Below are 23,453 nucleotides of genomic sequence, written 5' to 3' on the forward strand. Positions count from 1 at the left end.
GGGCCTGATTCAAGGTACTGGTTTTGACCTTTGAAGCCCTAAATGGTCCAGGTCCTATTTACCTATCTGACCCATCTCCTCAATCTGCCCAAACATTATGATCCTTCAGAGAGACCCTTCTCTCATTGTTCCCACCATTGCAAATGCGGTTGGTGGTGATGAGAGAAAGGGCTTTCTCAGTGGCCACCCTAACCCTTTGGAACTCACTTCCCAAGGAGGTTAAAACAGCTCCTTCCATGATACCTTTTTAAAAACAGCTAAAGACTTTCTCATTCATGAAAGCTTTTAATGAAGATATTTAATTTGAAATGACAGGAAGGCAAACTTTTAGTGAGTTGGGCAAAGTTCACCATCTGAATGGATGAGTTCCCGCAATAATTGTATCTGCTAAATGATTTTAAAATGGGTTGTTGTAGGTTATTTGGGCTGTATGGCCATGTTGTAGAAGCATTCTCTCCTGACGTTTCACCTGCATTTGTGGTAGGCATCCTCAGAGGTTGTTTATTTATGTTTTATTGTAAAGTTGGTTTTATAGGTTGTTGTTACATGTATGACTGGTTTGTATTATTTTTTAAATGGTGTGAGCTGCTTTGGGTCTTGTTTAGGGAGAAAAGCGGGATACAAATAATGATTTGTTGTTGTTGTTTATTGGTTCAGATTTTTCTGACTCTTCATGACCTTATGGACCAGCTCCCTGTCAGTAGTCACCACCCCCAGCTCCTTCAAGGTCAATCCAGTCACTTCAAGGATACCATCCATCCATCTTGCCCTTGGTCGGCCCTCTTCCTTTTTCCTTCCATTTTCCCCAGCATAATTGTCTTCTCTAAGCTATCCTGTCTTCTCATTATGTGGCCAAATTATTTCATCTTTGCCTTTAATATCCTTCCCTCCAGTGAGCAGTTGGGCTTTATTTCCTGTTGTTGTTGTTGTTGTTGTATACTAAAACAACTCTACACAAGACATGTGAGAAGGATTTGGGGGCTCAGTGCTTTTCTTCTATTAACCCTTCCTGTTTTTTTGAAATGGAGTAGATTTTTAGGATAAAGCACACTGTCAGGAACATTGATTTTAGACTTTAAAAATAAAGTCCTGTGTATTCTCTTGTCCATTCACTTGCACTCTACGTGGTACGTATCAGCAACTACTTAATCTTAGTCAGTTAAGCCTGACACTTGACTGATAGGCAAGAGCTCTGTTCACTGAAAAATCCAATCAGGGAAGCCTCTGTGGAAGCATCAAGTCTAGTTTAGGAGCCAAATGTTATTCCACAGCAATTCCGTGGAGCACAAATGTAAAGGTTTGCCAATAGTCCATGGATCTGATTAAAGGAAGAAGTGAGGCATCCATCAATCGCAATGTACTAAAGATGGGTCAGAGCAAGATCATTAGACTATCCCAAGCTTTGGTGCTCAAAGAAATCTCAAAATTTGGAAAACATGTTAAGAAAGGGAAGAGCTGGAGAACCAAGATCAGTGAAATGAAATTATGCTTTGAAGAGGATATATCTTGCTGAGCCACATCTCATTTTGCCAGAATAGGGTTGTATATTGGAAGAAGTAATGCCTACAAGCAAAGCAATTTCCATACCAGACATATCTTTAATTACTTGTAAATGTGATGTACAAAATATTAATGAGCAAGAAAAGTTAGACAAGTAGTCTCACAGTAGAATTGAATTTGTTTCACAGGTTCTGTAAAGTTCCTTTCAATCAGAAAGTTTCTTAGGCTGGATTTAGGTTGCCATAGAATGCATTTTGAAAATGCAGATGAACATATTAAATGAGTCTTACACTGTCATATAATCCAGTTCAATTCAGTTAATCTGCATTCTGAAACTGCATTATATGATAGTTTAGATCCAGCGTTAGTGATATAATATAATTCCCTATCAAGTTGCACATAGCTTGGGTAACTTGTTACACATAAAATATGGAAAGGTACTTGCTTATGTGGTGATATATAGTTTTCTCCATTAAATTAGTGGAATCCATATTAAATTGGTTTAGTCTCTACATTTTTATCAGTACAGTAGAGTCTCACTTATCCAACCTTTGCTCATTCAACATTTTGTATTATCCAACGCAGTCTGCCTCCCGCCCGGATCCACAGCTGCTTCATTACATTGTGATGTTTTGGTGCTAAATTCGTAAATACAGTAATTACTACATAATGTTACCATTTATTGAACTGCTTTTTCTGTCAATTTGTTGTAAAATATGATGTTTTGGTGCTTAATTTCTAAAATCATAATGTAATTTGACATTTAACAGACTTTTCCTTAATCCCTCATTATTATCCAACATTTTCACTTATCCAACGTTCTGCCGGCCCTTTTATGTTGGATAAGCAAGACTCTACTGTACCATGTATTGTATAAGTTACTCTGGTAAAATGTTCAGTATTTTCATACCTCTACCTTTACACATTTCTTATGTCAGTAAAAATCTGTTGGGAGATAGAGTAACGAAACCCTCACAAAAATCTTGCTGTAAGAGAAACTCATATAGAGATCCCATTAAATCAAACTTCCCTGCTTTTGTTTTATAGGTTTTTGCTTGTATTCTTCAACCTTTGTTCTGCAAGGCCCCAACAAATGGGGGTTCCAGTGTGGCAGGTTGGCCAGCTAATAAAATAAACAGGAAACAAAAAGTGGCTGTATAAAATATTAGCTTGGGTACCCAGCGTTGCCTGAGTTATTTTAAAATAGTTAATCTTTTATTTTAAAATGCATAAGGTTTGGGTGAACTACAACTCACATCATGCCAGGTTAACCCCCTAAAACATCACTAGTTAAAGTTTGTCATGTTGGGCAAGTTTGCTCTCTAGCTGCATCATCAGTAGCATCTGTGGGGTCTCTGGCTGGAGGATAAACTGAAACTCCCACCATGGTGGATCAGTCCCCCCAAATCCCTCCAATAGGTTCAGTTGGTCATGGAGGTTCTGTGTGCCAAGTTTGGTCCAGGGCCATCATTGTGGGGTCCAGGGTGCCCATTGATTGCAGGCGAACTATAATCCCATTACCTACAGTGGCTATAAATCAAGGTGAATTCCCCCAAAACCTCTCCAGTATATTTCTTTGTTCATGAGGGTTCTGTGTGCCAAGTGTGGTCCAAGTCCATTGTCAGTGTGGGTCACTGTGCTCTGACTTGACGCAAGGTGAACGACATCTTCTATCATGTGGAGCCAATTCCCCTGAACTCTTCCAGTATGTTTAGTTGGTTATTAGTTCTGCTCTCTTCATTGTGCAGACAGAGTTGAAAAGAGTAGGAAAAGGTTTAGGGAGAGGCAGTGGGCTGGATCATGCAAATGCCATACCAATGTAGATTTAGTCTTGTGTTCCTAACTGGGATGTCTGTAGTGGAGGAAACACTTAAAATCTAGGATGAAATTGTCCCTGAATGAAAGCATTCCCTGGGTGGTGGGCAGTATGGTGTTTGGGGAGGACATTGAAAGGGGTATGACATTCGCTATAACCTGAAATGTCATTGGAGGGAGGGCTTTTGGTGTCTTCTCAGCACTGTGGGTTAAAGATGTTTGTGGAAGCAGGAGTCTGTCTGTGGAAGTGGGCACCCCACTATATACACACATACATATTTTCACTTTCATTACATACTAGCTTGGGGACCCGGTGCTGCCCGGGTTATTTGAGAAAGGTATTGTGTGCCAAGGTTGGTCTTTATCAGTTCTTTATGTGGCTCGCAGTTGTCTCAGGAAGTTCATGAAGGTACTGCAAGTCCCATCGTCCATGGTCCATCATCCTGTAAATTGCACCAGGATGTAGAGTGGGTCATGGGGGCTCTGTGTGCAAAGTTTGAAAGTACTATAAATGCAATGTCCATCCTCCCCCAAACCTCACCAGGCCGTACAAGGGGTCATGGGGGTTATGTGTGCCAAGTTTGGTCTTGATCAGTCATTGGATGAGGGTCGCAATGGTCTTGGGAAGTGAGTGGAGGTATTTCATGTCCCATCATTCATGGTTGGTCCTCCTCCAAACTGCAGTAGGATGTAGAGTCGGTCATGGTGGCTTTGTGTGCCAAGTTTGGTCTTTATCAGTCTTTGTTGGGAACAGAAGGGTTTTAAAGTACTACAAATCCCATAATCTGTGATCCACCTCCCCCAAACTGCACCAGGATGTAAAGTGGGTCATGGGTGTTATGTGTGCCAAGTTTGGTCCAGGGTTGTTGCTCATGGAGGTCACAGTTGCCTGTGAAAATAGCAGCCAACCAGAAAGCTGCCACATACATACCAACATACAAACATTCACTTTTATTATATGTATAGATTTTCACTTTTATTGTGTGTATAGAAGATAGATAGATAGATAGGCTTTTTGTTCATCCAACTAAAATAAATACTTTTCTTAGACATATTACATTATCCTTTCATCATACTAACATTTTGTTTCATCTTTGTGATTTATCACCATTCATATTCTTATTTATGCTGATGGACAACATGTGCTTTTGATTTAAAGCTCAAATTTGCAAACAGTTAAAATGTGGCACCCAACAGAAAGCAATTACCAGTCAGACAGTATCTGTGAGCTTTGTCAGCATCAACTTGCAAAGGTGGACAAGGCAAAATGAACTCTTTACACAGAGCACACAATTTATTTTGACTGTGACGCAGGTGTCTAGCAGCTTCTCTTGCAAACATTTCACTGCCATGCTCGAATATATGGAAGAGCCTTATTCCACAAGATTTGGGTCGGTTTATCAATTATTTAAAGTCAAGATTTGAAACAGCAAATATCATATGTGAATTATTTTCAGCCACTTTGAACTTCAGAATTTAGATGGTCAACTTACTGCAAAGGCAGCAAAATCTGTAAATAGTAAGAGAAAGTTATGTCAGAAGACTTACTGTACAAGATCTTTCACCTTCAAAGTTTTCACAAAGCAGCTTTCAGGACAGAAAAATACTTGATTTGACTTCTGAATGTGATCTACAATTTAAAAAACCACATGATATCTGCCAATATCTGCCGTAGAATTTGAATGTTTTGTATAGTACCAGTTACTATTTCTTCAGTGAAGGATCAATCAGTAGACTGCCAAAATCACTGAAATTTGGCCAAGAAGCACAACTAGTCAAGAGCAACTTAATCACCTAGCAATTTTGGGCATAAAAATGATTTAGCTAAGCAAATTACTGAAGCTATTGCATTGACCATAGAAAATATACTTTGAGATAAATTTTGATACAGTAAGTTTTTATTATGTAAATCCACATAGTTTTAAAAAAATATAAATATTACTTTCATGCCATCATTTATTTTATTCTAAATCCTAGAGAGCATCTTGCCCTTAACTTTAGCAGCACATAGGGGCCTGCCAAAGTTCGTGTCCCAGGATCTCACTTAATGATGTCCAGTTCTGCTTCACATCCTGAAAATATATAGCATGCATAGGCAAAAGTTCAGGGCTGGAATTCAGCATCAGGCCTTACATTTTCCATAAGTAGACAGGTGTACAGGAAACAGAACTGGGCAGTTTCACAGCATCCCCAGGTGTTTTGACCTACAACTCTTAGAAATCCCAGCCAGTTTACCAGCTGTTAGGATTTCTGGGAGTTGAAGGCCAAAATATCTGGGCATCCACAGGTTGAGAATCACTGACCTAGGGACTGCCATAACATTATAATGCAGTAGCCACCATTTCACATTGGGGAAATTCATATCAAGACACAATTTACAAAGAGTCAGTGCTCATCTGATTTTGCTTACTTTGGACCCTTTTGTCCCCATCTACAGTGATCATTTAACTATGGTGGCCAGACAGATGTGTCCACAAAAACTCACAAATCAAGTCCTTAATATGCAGCCGTGTTCTATGATTTGTGTAGTCATCATCTGGGCATCAAATTGGTTCCAGGATTTTCTATGTAATTACATGCACGGTGAAACCACTTTCTTCCATACCAGTTTGAAACTGAATTAAATGGTCAGTGTGGATGGTCCATGTGTTGTTGCCTACATCCCTCACCATTGACCATACTGATTGGGAATGATAAAAAGTGTGCATGTTAGATCATGTCTACATGACAACAACTGGATGCTACACAGAGATTTAGAACTATGTTTCTCTGATATTTAAGAACCATTTCCTTTCCTGGTCATACCTTTTATATGCTAGCCTTCTGTTATACCAATTTATTAAATTTGTGGTGGCAGAGGAATACTAGAAAACAGAATAATGCAATATGCATTTACAACACTTCAAGTTGCAGTGCATAATAAGTTTGTGCATTTCAAGTGAATCACTATCTGTTTCTGCTTTTGACACATCTCCTGAAAACAGGTGTGCTGCCAATTCGGTTTTTTTATTCTGCATCTGAAGAAATTGATATTTTTGGCCCATTGGCAGCAATTGGGAACTTTTGAGGCTCCCCTTTCCCCTGGGAACCTTTCCTTTCTTCCCTTCAAAGAAGTCTGGATGTCAGCAATGGGGTTACGAAAGCACCCTATCCAATCCATATTGGAAAGTGGGGGGGGGGGGGGAACGGACTTTCCAGATGCTCCCTTCCATATCCTTCATTAAGACCTGGATTTTTAAAAGCACCAGAGTTAAGATACCACTCTTTCTGGATCCTTTATCTTCTATTTCTAGAGGAGACTGGGTTTAATGCTTCTTAAAGCTGTTTCTACTCTAGGGGAGAGGGCAGGTGCACGAGCTTTCTCCCTCCCCCCCCCCCCCCCCCCAGCAGCACGCCACACCGTTTTAGGCATTCTAAGGAGGCACAGGGAAGGAAGAGCGATGACCTGTAGCTCAGTGGAGCTATCCCCCCTAGACTACCTTAAAAATCCCCCCTGTTTTCTCTACTGTCTGCATCTCCTTTCTACTTGGGGTTTTGCTTCCTTAAAGCTGATTCTACTTTGTACTCTAGAGGAGATGTAGGCTTCCCTTTTTGCTTGTTGGGATTACTATTTTTAATAATAACTCTTACCTTTTAGAAGTATTTTCTGAAGGAGAGGAAGGGAAGGAGAAAAAGAAACTAAAAGGATGACTCCCCAAGCCTACAAACACATGTGTGCACACCCAACCCATCATCCTACAGGTCCCAAACTCCCAGTTGGTCCCACTAAATAAAAATAATCAGGAAAATAAAGGAAACTAAGAAAGAATCAACTGTGATTCTGAATAGAGGAGGACGAGCCATCATCGGTTGCCACATGGTCCCTTTTCAGATGGAAATCGGTGATGGTTGGGCTCTTGCTGTTTTGAGCACCAGGACAAAATGGAGAAGCCAAATGGCCAAAGGGACCGGCTAAAAATGAATCCATGCACAAGTCTAGTGCATACTGAGTAGATGAGAAAAGCATCAGCTCTGTCATTATAATTGTTTGAGCCAAATAGCAAGATATGAATCAAGTGATTAACGTAACAGTAAGCAATGAAGCTTTGCAAATTCTTTTGTTCTTTGTTCCCTTGAGGGTCAGTATAATTTATTGATGTCATAAATTTCAACAAGGTTTTCTGAAATTGGAAATGGCCAAAAATGGTGCTTCTCTTCAGATAGTCTACTGCAAGATTTCCTCAAGTCCCTTCAGTTATGGAACTGCTCCTAAAATTACATGACATAAAATGCACAGCATTTACAATTGATTCTGTACTGAATATTCTATAGTATGATACATTTTTCTGTAATTAACAACATGTTTCAAAGCTGACATCAATGCAAATAATGAATGCCATTATGCCAATTTAACTTTATTTACAATATGACCTAGACATGGTAGGTTCTGTTTTCATTTGTATGTGTAATTTGTTTGGAAACTATAAATGAAGATTGAAAAGGTTGATTGCATCTCACTTAACTCTTTGGAGTTTGGTACGCAGCTCTGTGGATGTATGAATTCATGCATACTAGAAAGGGGTGGCATAGAGAATGCGCATTCCTCAAAGCTATACTTTCATCAGGAAATGTTCTACCTAAAGTTATCAGAAATAGGAATTAGAGAAAAATAATTCTAGCCTTGAGGAAATAAAATTCCCCCCCCCCCCCAATCCAATGCCTATCTAAAAACATCACCTGCCAACCATTTAATGTACTTATAGTTTATGCTAACCTTCTCCAGCATTACTTTTTAATCTATTCTGGTCTGTGTACCTAGTAAGAAGGAAGCCTGGAGCCAATTGCAATTGCTTTGCAGCTCGTATCTGTAGCCGCCAAGTAGCTGTTTTTTCCCCTTTTTGTTCCTCAAGGTTCATGACTGTCAGCTCTTAATGGAATGGAAATGCTGCCTCATTAACACAAGCATCAACCAAGTAACTTCACTGCAGACTTTTGGTGCTTGAGTGTACCACTTCAGTGTCTCTATGATTGTGACGATTATGCCCTGCTTCTCTCAAAGGCTAATTAAGTGTATATTCATGTCTTACATTCTTCCTCTTTTTAAAAAGGTTAAAATATATTGATGCCTTTTAGGAGCCCTTAAGCATTTATTAGTTACTGTTGCCTTCTTGAAGTGCTCATTCAGTTTTCCAACTCCTGAGATATATAATGGGCCTATCGAAATAACCCCTGGATTCCATGCTGACGTTCTTTCTTCTTTTTCTTTTACCATTTTATAAGCATTTGAATATCTATATACAATGCATTCGTGTAGAAACTCCTTCCCCAATCTGGTGCCTAATAAAGCCATCAGATCTATACCTATCAGGATGGTTGATCATCAACCATAAAGGTTGGAGCTGATGGGAGCTTAATTTAAATATCTTTCCTCAAGCTGGGCAAATCTCATGTAGAAGAATTATGCAAAAATAGATGGCGGGTTGCTGTTCTTATTCATAGGATTAACCCATGAGAAGTTCTAAATCAAGGGTCGGTAAAGTGTAGCCCAGTTCCAAAGCCATTTTTGTGATCCATGGAGCCCACAAAATGAAAATGAAAGCAATGTTTTGCTCCACAATGACCTCTACAGAGACCACCTGGACCAACCAGGATCAGAACAAAGTTTTGTGCATTTTAACCATATATCTATTTATTAGTTTGGGGACCCGACGATGCCAGAGTCATTTGAAAAAGGCATTGCTTGTTTTTGTGTGTTAGGTATTACCAGTTTGGTGTGGGTGAACATCAGTTCCTAGAATCATGGGTCAAGCCTCCCCAAACCCTGCCAGTATTCAGAGTTGGCCATTTTGGATCTGTGTGCCAAGTTTGGTCAAGATCCGTTGTCAGTTGAGTTTCATGCTCTCTGGATGAGAGTGAACTACAGCTCCCAGATTCACAGGGCAATCTTCCCAAAACATCTGTCAGTATTCACAGTTGGCTGTGTTCAGTGTGTGTGTGCCAAGTTTGGTCCAGATCCATCGTTAGTTGGGTTTAGTGCTCTCTGGATAAGGGTGAACTACAACTCCCAGATTCCCAGTGTAGTCACCCCAAAACCCTGCCGATATCCACAGTTGGCTATGTTGAGTCTGTGTGTTTGGTCCAGATGCATTGCTGGATGGGTTCAGTGCTCTCTGGATGCAGGTGAACTACAACTCTCAAAATCAAGGCCAATTCCCACAAACCACTGCAGTATGTTCGGTTGGTCATGGGACATCTCTGTGCCAAGTTTGGTGCACATCCTTTGTCGGTGGGGGTCACTATTTGTCTGGATGTAGGTGAACTATAACTCCTCTTTCCCCAAACTTTTCCAGTATGTTCTGTTGGTCATGGGGTTTGTCTGTGCCAAGTTTGGTCCCAGTCCATTGTCGGAGGGGGGGGGGGGTGTCACTGTTCATCTGGATGCAGGTGAACTACAACTTCCCAAATCAAGGTCAGTTCTCCTCAAACCCCTGCAGCATGTTTAGTTGGTCACAGGGATTCCCTGTGCCAAGTTTGGTCCCAGTCCATCATCGGTGGGGTTTGGAGTGGTCTTTGATTGTAGGTAAACTATAAATCCCAGTACCTACAATTTAGAAATGTCAACACTAATTCCACCCTAAATCCCACTGTATTAAAATGTAGGTGTATTGGATATGCATGCCAAATGTGGCCCAGATCCATGGTTTGCATTTACAGTGCTCTCTGTGTGTGGATGACATTGGCAGGGCTCCTGGACATGTTCATGGTAACCTGCAATGTCAGTTTTGAGAGGGCCATGGGTGTCTCCAGCTCAGTGGGAATTATAGCATGTTTGTGGAGGCTAGACTCTGTCAGTGTAAGCAGACACCCCTTCCACATACACACATTTTCACTTTTATTATGTGTATAGAAAGATAGATGTATAGATAGATTATACTCGTATACTCGAGTATAAGCCAACCCAAATATAGAGTAAAATAATAAATGTATTAATAATAATAATAATAATAGAATAAAATAATGGAAATGTAATAACTGTAATAATAGAGTAAAATAATAAATCTAACAACAATAATACAGTAAAATAATAATAATATAATAATAGCAATCATAAAGTAAAATAATAAATGTAATAATATATTTATTATGTCTTTATAATAGTGTAAAATAATAAATAACCATGACTCGATTATAAGCTGGGGAGGGAACCTTTTCAGCCTAAAAAGGGAGATGAAAAATTAGGCTTATACTCGAGTGTATATATTACGACTATGTTGCCCCAAAATGATCCAAAATGCACCCAAAGGGCCAAGGAATGCCTCAAAATATGATGAGAATGCACATATCACATAGAGAGCATTTGTAGGCTAAAAACCTGACTTTTTTTGTTTTTGTGGAAGTAAATGTGGTGAGGATGTAGCTCTCCACAGTATTTTTGGGGACTAATGCGGTCCACTAGCCTTCAACTATTGCCCATCATAGTTCAAATTAACAATTCTCATGTAATCTTTCTGAATCTGAGTATATTGTACAGCCTTCTTTCTAACATCAGTGGAGGCCATCAATATGAGAGCAAATGGAAGTGATGCCAAGTAAAAAATAAATAGCTTTTTATGAAAGCCTTTTGTACTTAATTGATTTTATCCAAATCTGCACATATTACATTTTTAAAAAATTGTCTTAGACTGCTATAGCTCATTTTCACCTGTGTTATTTTAACGGGTCAAATTGCTTAATGTGTTTTGAATTTCTTTTAAATTGGTATTTGCTGTTTTAAATTTGTTGGATTGATTTCATTAATAGCTACTGCATTATAAGCAAGTATACGGTAGGCAATAAATTGCAAAATAAAATTAAGTCAAATTAAATGACATTGAATTAATAGCTCAAGCATGTCTTTTGGGGGCAAATAATATTTAAGAATATTTTTATACTTCCTCTTTAAAAAATGTCAATAACAGTGCCTAATAAATACAATTTAATAACAGTGGCCAATAGAGTTGTGCGCAGAAGCATTTTCCTTTGTCATTTGTTACTTTTGTTACCTTCGGGAGCACAAAATGGGAAGGCCCCTTCCGGTACGAAAATCAGCTCAACACTAAAGCAAGCAGGAGCCAATCCCACCTCCTTACCTGCTTTTCATGAGCATGTGGTGCTCCATGCCTCCTTGCCTTGGAAAGTGTGTGTGTGTGTGTGTGTGTGTGTGTGTGTGTGTGGTGTGCAGGCTCAAAAAGTGTGTGTGCCTGTCTGCAGCTAAGCACCTCCTCTAGAGTAAGAATTAGAACTTGCCTGTTGCCTCTTTGTCTTGGAAAGAGAGTGCATGTGTGTGTGGTGTGCAGGCCCAGAAAGTGCATGTGCCTGCCTGCAGCCGAGTGCCTCCTGTAGAGTAAGAATGAGAACTTGCCTCCTTGCCTTGGAAAGTGTGTGTCTGTGTGTGACGTGCAGGTCCAGAAAGTTTGTACGCCTGCCTGCAGCCAAGTACCTCACTTCTAGAGTAGAAACATGTAAGAAGCCTCCTTAAAGTGTGCACCTCCCCGCAGCTGAGCACCTCTCCTCTAGAGTAAAACAGCTTCAATGCCTAAAATGATGGGAAGGGGAGCCTGGGAAGCCCCCCCCCCCCCCCATAATGGGACGATAGAAAACACATCTTTCACACCCCAGAGCAAAAACAGATATCTGCCCTCTTAATTTTGGGAGGCTCCCAAAAAACAAAACACGAAATGGGTCAAGACTTACCCCACAACCCTAGTGCCCAATAAGTACAATTATTTCCCCATTGAAATTAGGTAGACTCCTAGTGGAAGCAGCTAACATTAGGAGCCTACCTAATTTCAATGGGCAATTAATTGAATTCGATGGGCACTAATTGAATTCGATGGAGAAGGCCCTTCTTCATCCCACAAATGGATTCACCGTCACTAGCCCTTGAATAGTAGGCCAAGCTCTCCCCCTAACTTAGCAAAAACATTTATGCAAGAGGAGGAAACCTGCCAGCTAACGTGGTCTTATACAGAGATATGTTTGGGGATACATATTTTTTACACAACAATGAACCACCATTATAGCTATATACATATAGCAGTCTAGTGAGGCACATAAAGATGCTGAGAGTTGTCATAGAGGGGGGGAATGCCCTATCTTAGTGATGGATCACATGGTTTTGCACATAGAAAGATTCAGTCTCTGGAATCTTCATGTCAAATTAGAAAAGAATGTTATCTAAAACTGTGAAATATTATTTCCAGTTGGTACAAAGAACATTAAGCTGGATGGACCAAAATTTTGATTCAGTAAAAAGTAGCTTCATATATAAGTATAGCAATCTTTTTGAGGGCACTAACTGAATCAAAGTCTTTTTGCCCTCTCAGTCAAGGTAAGAGATAGATCAGGAGCAGGCAGGAGATAATGAATGGAATACTATAACTCAAGACAGAGATAAAGTACGTAGTAGGAAGGGTATTTTTTAGGCCTGGGTAACAACGGAAAAATTTGTTTCTAAAATCGATTTGCATTTGGGGATTTTTTTTTGTTTCGATATTTAAAATAATTACAAAAATTTTCCCTTAAAAAAGTTCGGTATTTACGAAATTTCGTAAATGTGAAAAAAATTACAAAACATTAACGAATCGATTTCCGAAACAATAACGAATCGATTCGTTAATGGCGGACGCAACCGCGAAATACGCTAAAAAACCTCCAAAAACTTCTGAAGCTTCCCTCCCCCTCTGATATTATAATTTTTTTTCACTAATTAAACAAAAAACTTGCCCCAGACATGCGGAAATAATAACGAAACGACCTCAGAACAATAACGAAACGAATACAATAACGAAATACGAAGCATTTACAAAACGTGTTTAAAAATTCGTTTTTTAAAAAATTGCTCCAGAATGGTTCGTTATCATTTTGTAATTGAAAAAAATAACGAATTATTAACGAATTACGAATTAACGAAACGAAACCGCCCAGCCCTAGTATTTTTATATCACTGATAGGCAGGGATAGAAATATACTGGTCAAAATGGGAATGTGATTGGTGATGACTGTTCAGCTTTCGTGTGTAGCTGATTAATATGATTAATTGTGGGTCAGGTTTGCTGTGATTTTCCTTAGCCATAATTTGGGCATCAGTTGAACCTATATCAACATTCCTCAACCTGGGGGGTTTCAGAGGGGTCGCCAAACACCATCTCAAAACACATATTGCTGATGGTCTTAGGAACCCCTTTGGCGGAGAAGGCTGTAGATCTCTCCACCTGTCCTTCTCTTCCTTTTTGAAAACAGATGATGAATCCTACCACCAAAAATCCTCCTCCTGCTGTGATTGGCCAGCCTCTCAGCCAAGGGGAGGGATGTTTCTGAGACTCCAAGCGGGGAGGGGAGAGCAGTTGTGCTTTCCCCTAAATCATTCTCAATCTCTCCCAAATCCCTCCAATAATTTCTGTTGGTCATGGGGGTCTTGTGTGGGAAATTTGGTCCAATTCTATCATTAGTGGAGTTCAGAATGCTCTTTGATTGTAGGTGAACTATAAATCCCAGCAACTACAATTCCCAAATGTCAAGTCTATTTCCCCAAACTCAAACAATGTTCAAATTTGGGCATATTGAGTATTTGTGCCAAGTTTAGTCCAGATCCATCATTGTTTGAGTCCACAGTGCTCTCTGGATATAGGTGAACCATAACTCCAAAACTCAAGGTCAATGCCCGTAAACCCTTCCAGTATTTTCATCCATGGGAGTTCTGTGTGCCAAGTTTGGTTCAATTCTATTGTTGGTAGAGTTCAGAATGCTCTTTGATTGTGGGCGAACTATAAATCACAGCAACTACAACTCCCAAATGACAAACTCTATCCCCCTCCAACCCACCAGTATTCAAATTTGGGCATATAGGGTATTTGTGTCAAATTTAGTCCAGTGAATGAAAACATATCCTGCATATCAGATATTTACATTATGATTCATAACAATAGCAAAATTACAGTTACGAAGTGGTGACAAAAATAATTTTATGGTTGGGGTCACTACAACATGAGGAACTGTATTAAGGGGTTGTGACATTAGGAAGGTTGAGAACCACTGATCTATGCCTTGATATTCACCCTTCATCTTACCCCTTACTGCCTCTATCTCCTTGCTCTTCTCCATCTCTTTTATTCTTTAATTTAAATGCTTGGGTTTTTAAAGGTAGATTGTTGCATTATTATTTCAGGATAAGTTCATTTAGGAAAAAGAGCAGGTCCACAATGTTTGAGAACTGCTGCCCTTCATACCATTTTTGCATAAAAGGCAGATAATACTCTACATCAAATCCCCCCTCTTTTAAATGAAAATAAACCAAGGAAAAATAACACCAGCCTCCTCCCATCGTCCGCAGTCTCTTCCAAGTTATTGACCCTTTTTGTGAATATTATTTTCATCTCTTGAGATCATTAAAAGGAGACGGTCTCTCAGCACAATAAAATGTGCCAGCCTGTACATGTTTATTAGAAGCCTATAAACTTTGACCTGGGCCAGCACAACTTATAAGATCTTCCAAAGCAACATTTTGCCAAAGACAGAATTAAATACTCAAGCTTTTCTTGCTTCCAATATTACTTTTCTTAAGATGGCCTCACAGATCCCATTCTTGCACACACTGTGACTCAAACATTTTCCTGCTGTACAAAAAACCTTATTCAGGGCCTTGTATCTTGAGTATTTTTTTTCCTTTTTGCCTAATGCATACCATATCATTTTGTTATCAAGCAACAACATTACCAAATAATAGAAAAACATAACATACAACAAGGTGTTGCAATTTGGATGCTGTACTGGAGAGCTGGAGGGAAAAGAAACAGAACTAAATTTTAAATTATATACCATGAAACCATTCTAAGTAATCCATGAGACAGGAAAATGCAATGCTGCCATTTCAGATCCTCTGGTTTTATTATACAAAGTCACTCAGATTGTTTTACAAAACTATGTGTCTAGTTCCACAAATATGGCACAATGTAGATTTTCATTAGATAACATGCCACAATTACCTGTCCTTCTCCTAATTTAAACCCACGTTGGGTTCATGTACCAATTATAGTATTACCACAGGAGCTGATATTTACCAAGCTTCATCAGAGTCAGTCAATTCTCTTAGGCCAAGCCTGAAATGGTCTTCAGATGGAATTACTTCCAAAAGCAATTTTTATGCATTTAGGATTTAATTCTGTAATGCATTCTGGATCTGATTATCTTTCTCAATATATTACTAAGTATTTTTTTTTCGTTTGGCAGCATTATCTGAAGTATTGAGTAATTACTAAATGCAAACTTGCTAGAGCATTCTGGATATACAGTGCCTTCTGCTGTTCATCTTTACAAGCAGAGGACATATTAGGAATTCCAAAGCTAAAGCATATGCATGCAGACATTAATTATGGAGTTTTAGTCCCCCACACCCCCTTATAATTAAGTGGAAGGAGCAACCTACATCAATACAACTATATGGTGGTAAAATAGGTGTAAATCATAATGGGAATTAATATGCAGGACTTAGAGCAGTTCTCATCTATCTGGAGGATTTCACAATTCTGGTTTATACCTTTTTCCTAAAGTTGCTCTTTATTTCACTACTAGCCGTCCCCTGCCATGTGTTGCTGTGGCCCAGTCTGGTGAGCTGGAAAATAAAGTAATGAGAAAGCATTGGTTTCTAATATATGTAATGCCTTGATGCTTGTGGGTAAACAGTGCTTCTTGTTGTCCCTTTGTCAGTGTTGATGTAGAGATTGCCTGGTTTGCCTACTCTGGAACATGCAACATATCATTGTCCTTCTTTAAGAGTCCCTTTCAAATCTAGGCTACTATATCTGTCATATACATATGTATGTGAATCATATCTATCTATCTATATCTGTGTCTAGATGGCTCTTTGTCAGGAGAGCTTTGATTATGTTTTCTTGCCCTAGTGAAGGGAGGTGGACTGGATGGACTTTAGACAGTATTTCTCAACCTAGGGGTCGAGAAACCTGTGGGGAGGTTACAAGCGGGTGTCAGAAGGGTTGCCAAAGACCACAAGAAAATACAGTATTTTCTGCTGGTTGTGGGGGTTCTGTGTGGGAAGTTTGGCCCAATTCTATCGTTGGTGGGGTTCTGAATGCTCTTTGATTGTTGGTGAACTATACATCCCACCAATTACAACTCCCAAATGTCAAGGTCTATTTTTCCCCAAACTCCACCAGTGTTCACATTTGGGCATATGGAGTAATCGTGCCAAGTGTGGTCCAGATCCTTCATTGTTTGAGTCCACAGTGCTCTCTGGATGCAGGTGAACTACAACTCCCAAACTCAAGGTCTATGCCCACCAAACCTTTCCAGAGTTTTCTGTTGGTTGTCGGAGTCCTATGTGCCAAGTTTGCTTCAATTCCATCGTTGGTGGGGTTCAGAATCCTCTTTGATTGTAGGTGAACTGTAAATCCCAGCAACTACAAATCCCAAATGATAAAATCAATTTTCTTTGAGTGATGGTCACTCATTGGGTTAGTAGGTGTCTTGTGGCCAAATTTGGTGGCAATTCATCCAATGTTTTTTGAGTCATGTTAATCCCACAAACAAACATTACATTTTTATTTATATTGATAATCCCATATTCACTGTATGGGGATACAGACATAATGAAATATGAGTTTAGAAAAGAAAGAAAGAAGGAAAGAAAGAAAGAAAGAAAGAAAGAAAGAAAGAAAGAAAGAAACTGTTCAGCTGCATACTATCCACGGAAAGGTAATCCAACACTGAGAGGGGAAAACATTCCCTCCAAAATGCTTCTGGAAAGGGGATACTTACCTGAGTGAAAATTTTCAGTCTCAGGTAACATGGAAATAGGTTTTAGGGTCATGAATTAAGGACAGTGCAGGGATCTTCCCTCCTGAAATCATGCTAGGAAGCAGATGATCAGCAGAAGAGAATCTCTTATTTAGCCCACCTGTCTGTCTCTGATGGTCATCTGAATGCCAGAACTAGATGACATTGCAGGACCATAGGGAATATGCTCAGTGCTATGAATACACATGAAGAGAGCTGCAGGTAAGGCTTAAGACAATTTTAGAAAGCAATCCAGTTACAGACAATACTTGCAAGTCAACATTTTGCATTAACACTCACTTCATGATGAGTCAACATTTTGTGTTAACATTCATGATGGTGTTAAGTAAATAATAAATGGAGGTTTCTAAAATGCATGTAAAAGCTTGTGGAGTGGAAGTAAAATGTTTGCTCTTGCAGTAAGGATGCTTACTCTGAATAAGAATGATTTTAATCCTCCGGATAATGAAAAAGGAACTGTTTTCCCATGTGTTCATGATTCGTCTTTCCATTGTCTTAATGAGGACATTGTGAATCATTCTGAGGTCAGATCTTGTTTACATGTGAAGTCAGTGCTGAATATGGTTTTCATGGGTTTGCATCTTCTTTTCGAAAACCGTTGTTTTAAACCTATACAGAACGAGCATGTATTTCTATTTCAAAGTTGTATCTTAAATATATAATTTTTTCATGATACACAGACAAAAGTTTTGCAGTGTAACAAGCTGGCATTATCTATTGTCCAGGTGGTTTAAACCAAGTTATCTTTTACCTATTGCTATTTTATCATCTGCTTCACACCTTCAGCAAAGCTACAGTCTCAACCTGACCTACTGAAATTGAAAATGTAACCTTCCCAAAATAACAGATGAGGGATTCTTTGTGTTGACATTTTGTGTGGATCTTATTCTCTGAGTCTGTGACCTACCACATGGAGAAACTTCTAAAAACTACCGACTTGCAATACCAGAGACAGTTACAAGCGCCTGGAGGGGTCTAGATCCATTGAACTACTCTTGCAGTGTTAACTCTAATGATCACAGAGGTTGAAAATAATGGGGAAAACGAACAGCTCACTCTGCTAAAGAGTGTTGTCTTGGCAGTTCACGGTGCTTGTGACTTCATTCTTACATCTAAAATCACAAGACCAAATATATTCTCCCGTGATTTAAGCACTGGAGATAATGAAAAATTGTGCACAATGCAACTGTACAAAACCAACAAGATATGAAACACATTATGTTTTCAGTAAATTATTTGGTGCATTTAGGAGGGAGCAGATGAACCTGTACAGGGGCTCAGGCATTCAAGATCAGCACAGATGATTAAAAGACTATATTTATTGTGATTGCAAACTCTGGGAGGGATACAAAGAACAGCATAAGAAGATTCTTCCAACAGAGCTTTGAGTTTGAATGGCAGCCGCCTTCTCTTGCCATACAGCTAATGTGTTTTCAAATCAAGGGGACTGTCAAAAACAGTTTGTGTGATATAGCATGAGGGTTTGCTGTTACGAGATAAAAAGCCCTAAAAATATCTTTGGAAAGTGACCTATGTATGATATGTGAACACTCACTACATTTTCAGTTTTTGCAAAATGTTGGAAACATGATTGACTTGAACTCGGAAAATGTTTTCCCAGTGTCTCAAATTGTAACTGTCATCCGAGAAAGGAAATCCCAAGAGATCTGAAGTGCTCAGAAATGATAATTCCTTGTAAAATCTTTTGTAGCTTTTTCTAACCACAATTTGCCTGAAATAATCAATTTAATTGCTAACAGAGCTGAGCTGCCGTACCCCACTTTTTCACCCATATGGCCAAGGAAAGCACATAACTTTGTAGTATAGGAGACGTGCATCAGAATCTCACTATATCAATATTACTCTTCCCTGTGAAATGTTTTATTTCCTTTTGCCTTCCTTTTTTTTAATTGATTGATCTTATTATTTTAATGCTTGTATAATATTGTAGGCAGTGGTCCAAAGTCATTCTGAATCTACATTTCAAGTCAACAAACAAGTTATCAATGCATATAGAATAAATCATTATAACACAGAATATAAGAACACATTTGCACATCTGAAATGTGTATCTGATTTCTAATGTCCTCTAGTCCTATCTTTTTTATCTTTTTTTTTACTAGCATATTTACCTGGTATTGCCTGGGTATCAGAGGGGCCATTGCACACCTGCTTTCATCTTTCTATTTTCCTCTTCTCATAATTTTCTGGGGATGTTTAGCCTGAAGTAAAGAAGGCTGAGAAGAGACATGATAGCCATGTATAAATATGTGAGAGGAAGTCATGGGGGAGCAAGCTTGTTTTCTGCTGCCCTGGAGACTATGACGGGGAACAATGACTTCAAACTACAAGAAAGAAGATTCTGTCTGAACATTAGAAAGAACTCCATTACTCTGAGAGCTGTTCAGCAGTGGAACTCTCTGCCCCAGAGTGTGATGGAGGCTCCTTCTTTGGAGGCTTTTAAACAGAGCCTGGATGGCCATCTGTCAGGGTGCTTTGGATGCGATTTTCCTTCTTCTTGGCAGGGGGTTGGATTGGATGGCCCACTATGTCTCTTCCAACTCTATGATTCCATATATTTATGTAGGCATTTCTTTTCTTCGTTATTGTTTTCTTTGCTCTCTTGTTTTCAATGTTAAATGTTTTTAATATTTAAATGTTTAATTTTAAAGTAATTGTTCCTTTATTGTTTTGTACTTTGTTCTAATGGGAACTACTTGTGCAACATGCCATAGATCTTGCAACAGCTTTGAGGCCCTGCAATAATTTGAATATAAAAACAGAATATATAAACATGAGCATTAAAATATTAAAATGCAATATAAATATATAAAAATTAAAAAGTAATGTTCAGATGGGCAAAAAAAATTCTTGTTTTCATAGGGGTATGGAATGCTAAAATTATTTAGAAATGGGAGATGAGATGTGTAACAATATTTAAAGCAATATAACTTTTTGAGAAATCACATTTTGAATCAGAGATGGAACCAATCTATATAAATAAAAATTTAATGTTCGTTTGTGGGATTAACATAACTCAAAAACCACTGGATGAATTGACACCAAATTTGGACACAAGACACCTATCAGGCCAACGAGTGACCATCTCTCATAAAAATATTGAAAAACATAGTGTAAGGGACTTAAAAAGCCAGAAAACAAAAATACATTACAATTCATGTGCATAACCACACAAATACACATATACACAAATATATACATACACATATTATACAGATATATGCAAACACATATACACAGACTGGGCCACAGCAATGTGTGGCAGGGGATGGCTAGTATATGATAATTTCACTCAAGGAAACTGGTGCCCTATCTGCACTGACCATTTAATGCAGTCTCAAACTGGTATTGAAGTGGTTACTCTATGCTGATAATTACACAAGAAATCCTGGAGCCTGTTTTGAGACCAGTTGGTGATTCCACAAACTGATGTGCATTATGGGGTTACTTTCACATGGCTTTGTGGGAGTTTGTTGTCTGGCTGCTGCTATTTGAAGCTAGCTCCGAACTGCATTAATGATCAGTGTAGATGGGTTCTGAGTCCTTGTCAAAACAGCTTGATACATTTGGTGTTCTTGACAGCCCAAAACATAATGGATTGTACCTGTGACTCTTTGTTTTGGGGATTCTTCTTGCAGCTATATATGAGTATTTGTGCATGTACATATGTCAAGTCGTTGCTGTGTTTAAGTCAAGGGAATATTTTCCTTGGGGAGATATCATTTAGACACTTATTAAAAGTCTCCCTTGCCTCAAAACCTGTTTCCTTGATTTTATTGGGTTTCCCCCTATTGCACGGCCTTTAGAGATAACAAGTTTCATATAGGACGCAAATGTACAGGCAAGGAAATGCTAATTGCTGTTTTTTTTTTCTCCTGTCTTCCAATTCTCAGATGCTTAAGAAACCCATTGCTGCATTGGTCCCAGTTCCACTGACTCGCTGCTCAAGAGGAAACGCACTCACTGTTTCATCAGCCAAGCACAACTGCACTTTGCACTGATTGCTTCTCCGTCTCCACATGGCCTTTCTACTTGTGTCAGCATACCTTTTGCTGACCCGTGCCCACGGTACTCCAGTTGAGAATGGGGCCCTCATGGAGACCCTGAAGTCGCAAGTCCTCTTGCTCAGCAATAAGAGTGAACACTACTCAGCACAAGTGAGACCTCCTGGGACAAGCAGGCGAATACCTCAAACAATCATTATCGGAGTTCGTAAAGGTGGCACGAGGGCTTTACTTGAAATGTTGGATGTGCACCCGAACATTGTGGTGGCAGCTACTGAAGTTCACTTTTTTGACTGGGATGAAAACTATGTGAAGGGAATAGAATGGTATAGGAGCCTGATGCCGTTTTCATATGAAAATCAAATAACTATTGAGAAAACACCAGGCTATTTTACCTCGCCACAGGCTCCCGAAAGGATTCATGATATGAATAGCTCTATTAAACTGCTGCTTATTCTCAGAGACCCCACGGAGAGAGTTATCTCTGATTATACCCAAGTCTACTACAATAGACTGGAAAGCCACAAGCCGGTTCAGCTCTTTGAAGACATTGTTATTAAAAATGGAGTACTTAATACCAAATACAAGGCTATCCAGAGGAGCCTGTATGACATCCATATGGAGAGATGGCTGAAACATTTCCATTTGGATCAAATGCACATAGTAGATGGAAATACTTTGATCAAGGACCCACTTCCTGAACTGCAAAAAGTGGAAAGATTTCTTAACCTGCCTTCCAAAATCATGTCTTCAAATTTTTATTTTAACCAGACCAAGGGGTTCTATTGCATTAGGAGCGATGGAAGAGAGAGGTGTTTACACGAATCAAAAGGGCGCCCACATCCTATTGTCAACAGTACTGTTTTAGAGCAACTGTACTCTTACTTCAGAGAGCACAATGCAAAATTTTACAGAATGATTAAACATTCTTTTGACTGGCATTAGTTACTTTTGGGTTGAAGAAAAAGATTTATATATATAGTCCTGCCGTAATTTATTTGAAAGCACTTCCTTATAAACTTTGGGTTGCATTTGCCTTGATGTGAAGACCAGCGTTTGCTTCCCTGGGTTGTAGCACTAGGAGTCGATTATGTTAAATGGCAGGCACGCTTTTAATCTGCGGGATTCATATTGGCTTGTAACTATAGTAATGAACTTGATTGCACCAGTCCAAGGCCACTGACTTCAATGGAGTTATTTCAAAGTTACACATGTATAGCCGAACTACTCATTTGTCTCTTTTTATTCAAATTTATGAGCAAATGGAATATCACAAATAACCATTCCTTAACTGATGGGGGATTTTTAAAAAAAAATATGTGAAACTGAAATGGTATAATTCTAATATATGGGTTTGTTGGCTGCTTTTATTTTTCTCTCCAATTCCATGACAGTGAGATTGATTTCTAGAAATTATTATTATTATTATTATTATTATTATTATTATTGAAAATGGGGAGTTGAACTGGCTCTATTATTTTTAAATCTTTTTGTGAAATGAAAATTGTGAAGTATATCCAGCTTAAATGAGTTTGGAGAATATTATTTCCCATGGATCTCCTCCGTTTAGATTATTTGTACATTATTACCCATATGAGTAAGAAAATTGATTAACCTCTTTGAGCAAGACTTCAGCTTTTATTATTCACAATACAAGTAAGTGAGGGCTCTAAAAATTGTCCCATTTGACACCCTAGACATCAGAAATCACACAGCTATACATTTAATCACAAATATTCTGAACCAACTGTTTGTTTTCAAGTACCCTTCATTATTACACACTTATTGGACTTGTTTGTATTTTGTAACCATATGTTCCAATTGTTTATATTACTAATTTGGCACAGAATTTATAGCAAAAAAAATTAATTGCCTGCTCTCCAATGTGTGGAGTAACTTTTGTAATATCTATTTGCAAACCATAAGATGTACTCAGAGTGCAAAGTAACTTTATGTGGTATTGTATACTATACACACAATATTCAAAATATCAAGTATAGGTTTCTGATTTATCTATAAAATTATCAATCTATATAGGTGCAGTATGATTTGTTTATTTATAATATCTTTTTATTTGACAGTGTAATGGGTTTCTCTCGTTTGAAATATTTGGCTTTTTTTCTTTGGAAACTCACGGACTGTTTATTGATGGGTGTATTGTTTGTTTTCCATGTGTGTTGATTACATACACAGCATGTGGAGAAAATATGTGTACATAATGAGCCCTTTCTATTTACAGGTCTCCAATCATGCTTACAGATAGAAAGGTCTGGGAAACCATTT

The 23,453-nt window shown here is 38.7% G+C and overlaps 1 protein-coding gene across 1 annotated transcript in view; it reads left to right on the forward strand.

Annotated features, from left to right (window-relative positions):
• Nucleotides 1–23,204, forward strand: part of LOC132771077 (heparan sulfate glucosamine 3-O-sulfotransferase 1-like) — a 126,546-nt gene extending 103,342 nt beyond the window's left edge. Inside the window, exon 3 of the mRNA XM_060768689.2 lies at nt 21,060–23,204. Coding sequence (XP_060624672.2) covers nt 21,186–22,115 — 930 coding nt within the window. The 5' untranslated portion in view covers nt 21,060–21,185 and the 3' untranslated portion in view covers nt 22,116–23,204. The remainder of the gene's footprint in view (nt 1–21,059) is intronic.
• Nucleotides 23,205–23,453: the final 249 nt, after the last annotated feature.

This window comes from Anolis sagrei, chromosome 3, assembly GCF_037176765.1.
Source record: "Anolis sagrei isolate rAnoSag1 chromosome 3, rAnoSag1.mat, whole genome shotgun sequence".
NCBI classification, from domain to species: domain Eukaryota; kingdom Metazoa; phylum Chordata; class Lepidosauria; order Squamata; family Dactyloidae; genus Anolis; species Anolis sagrei.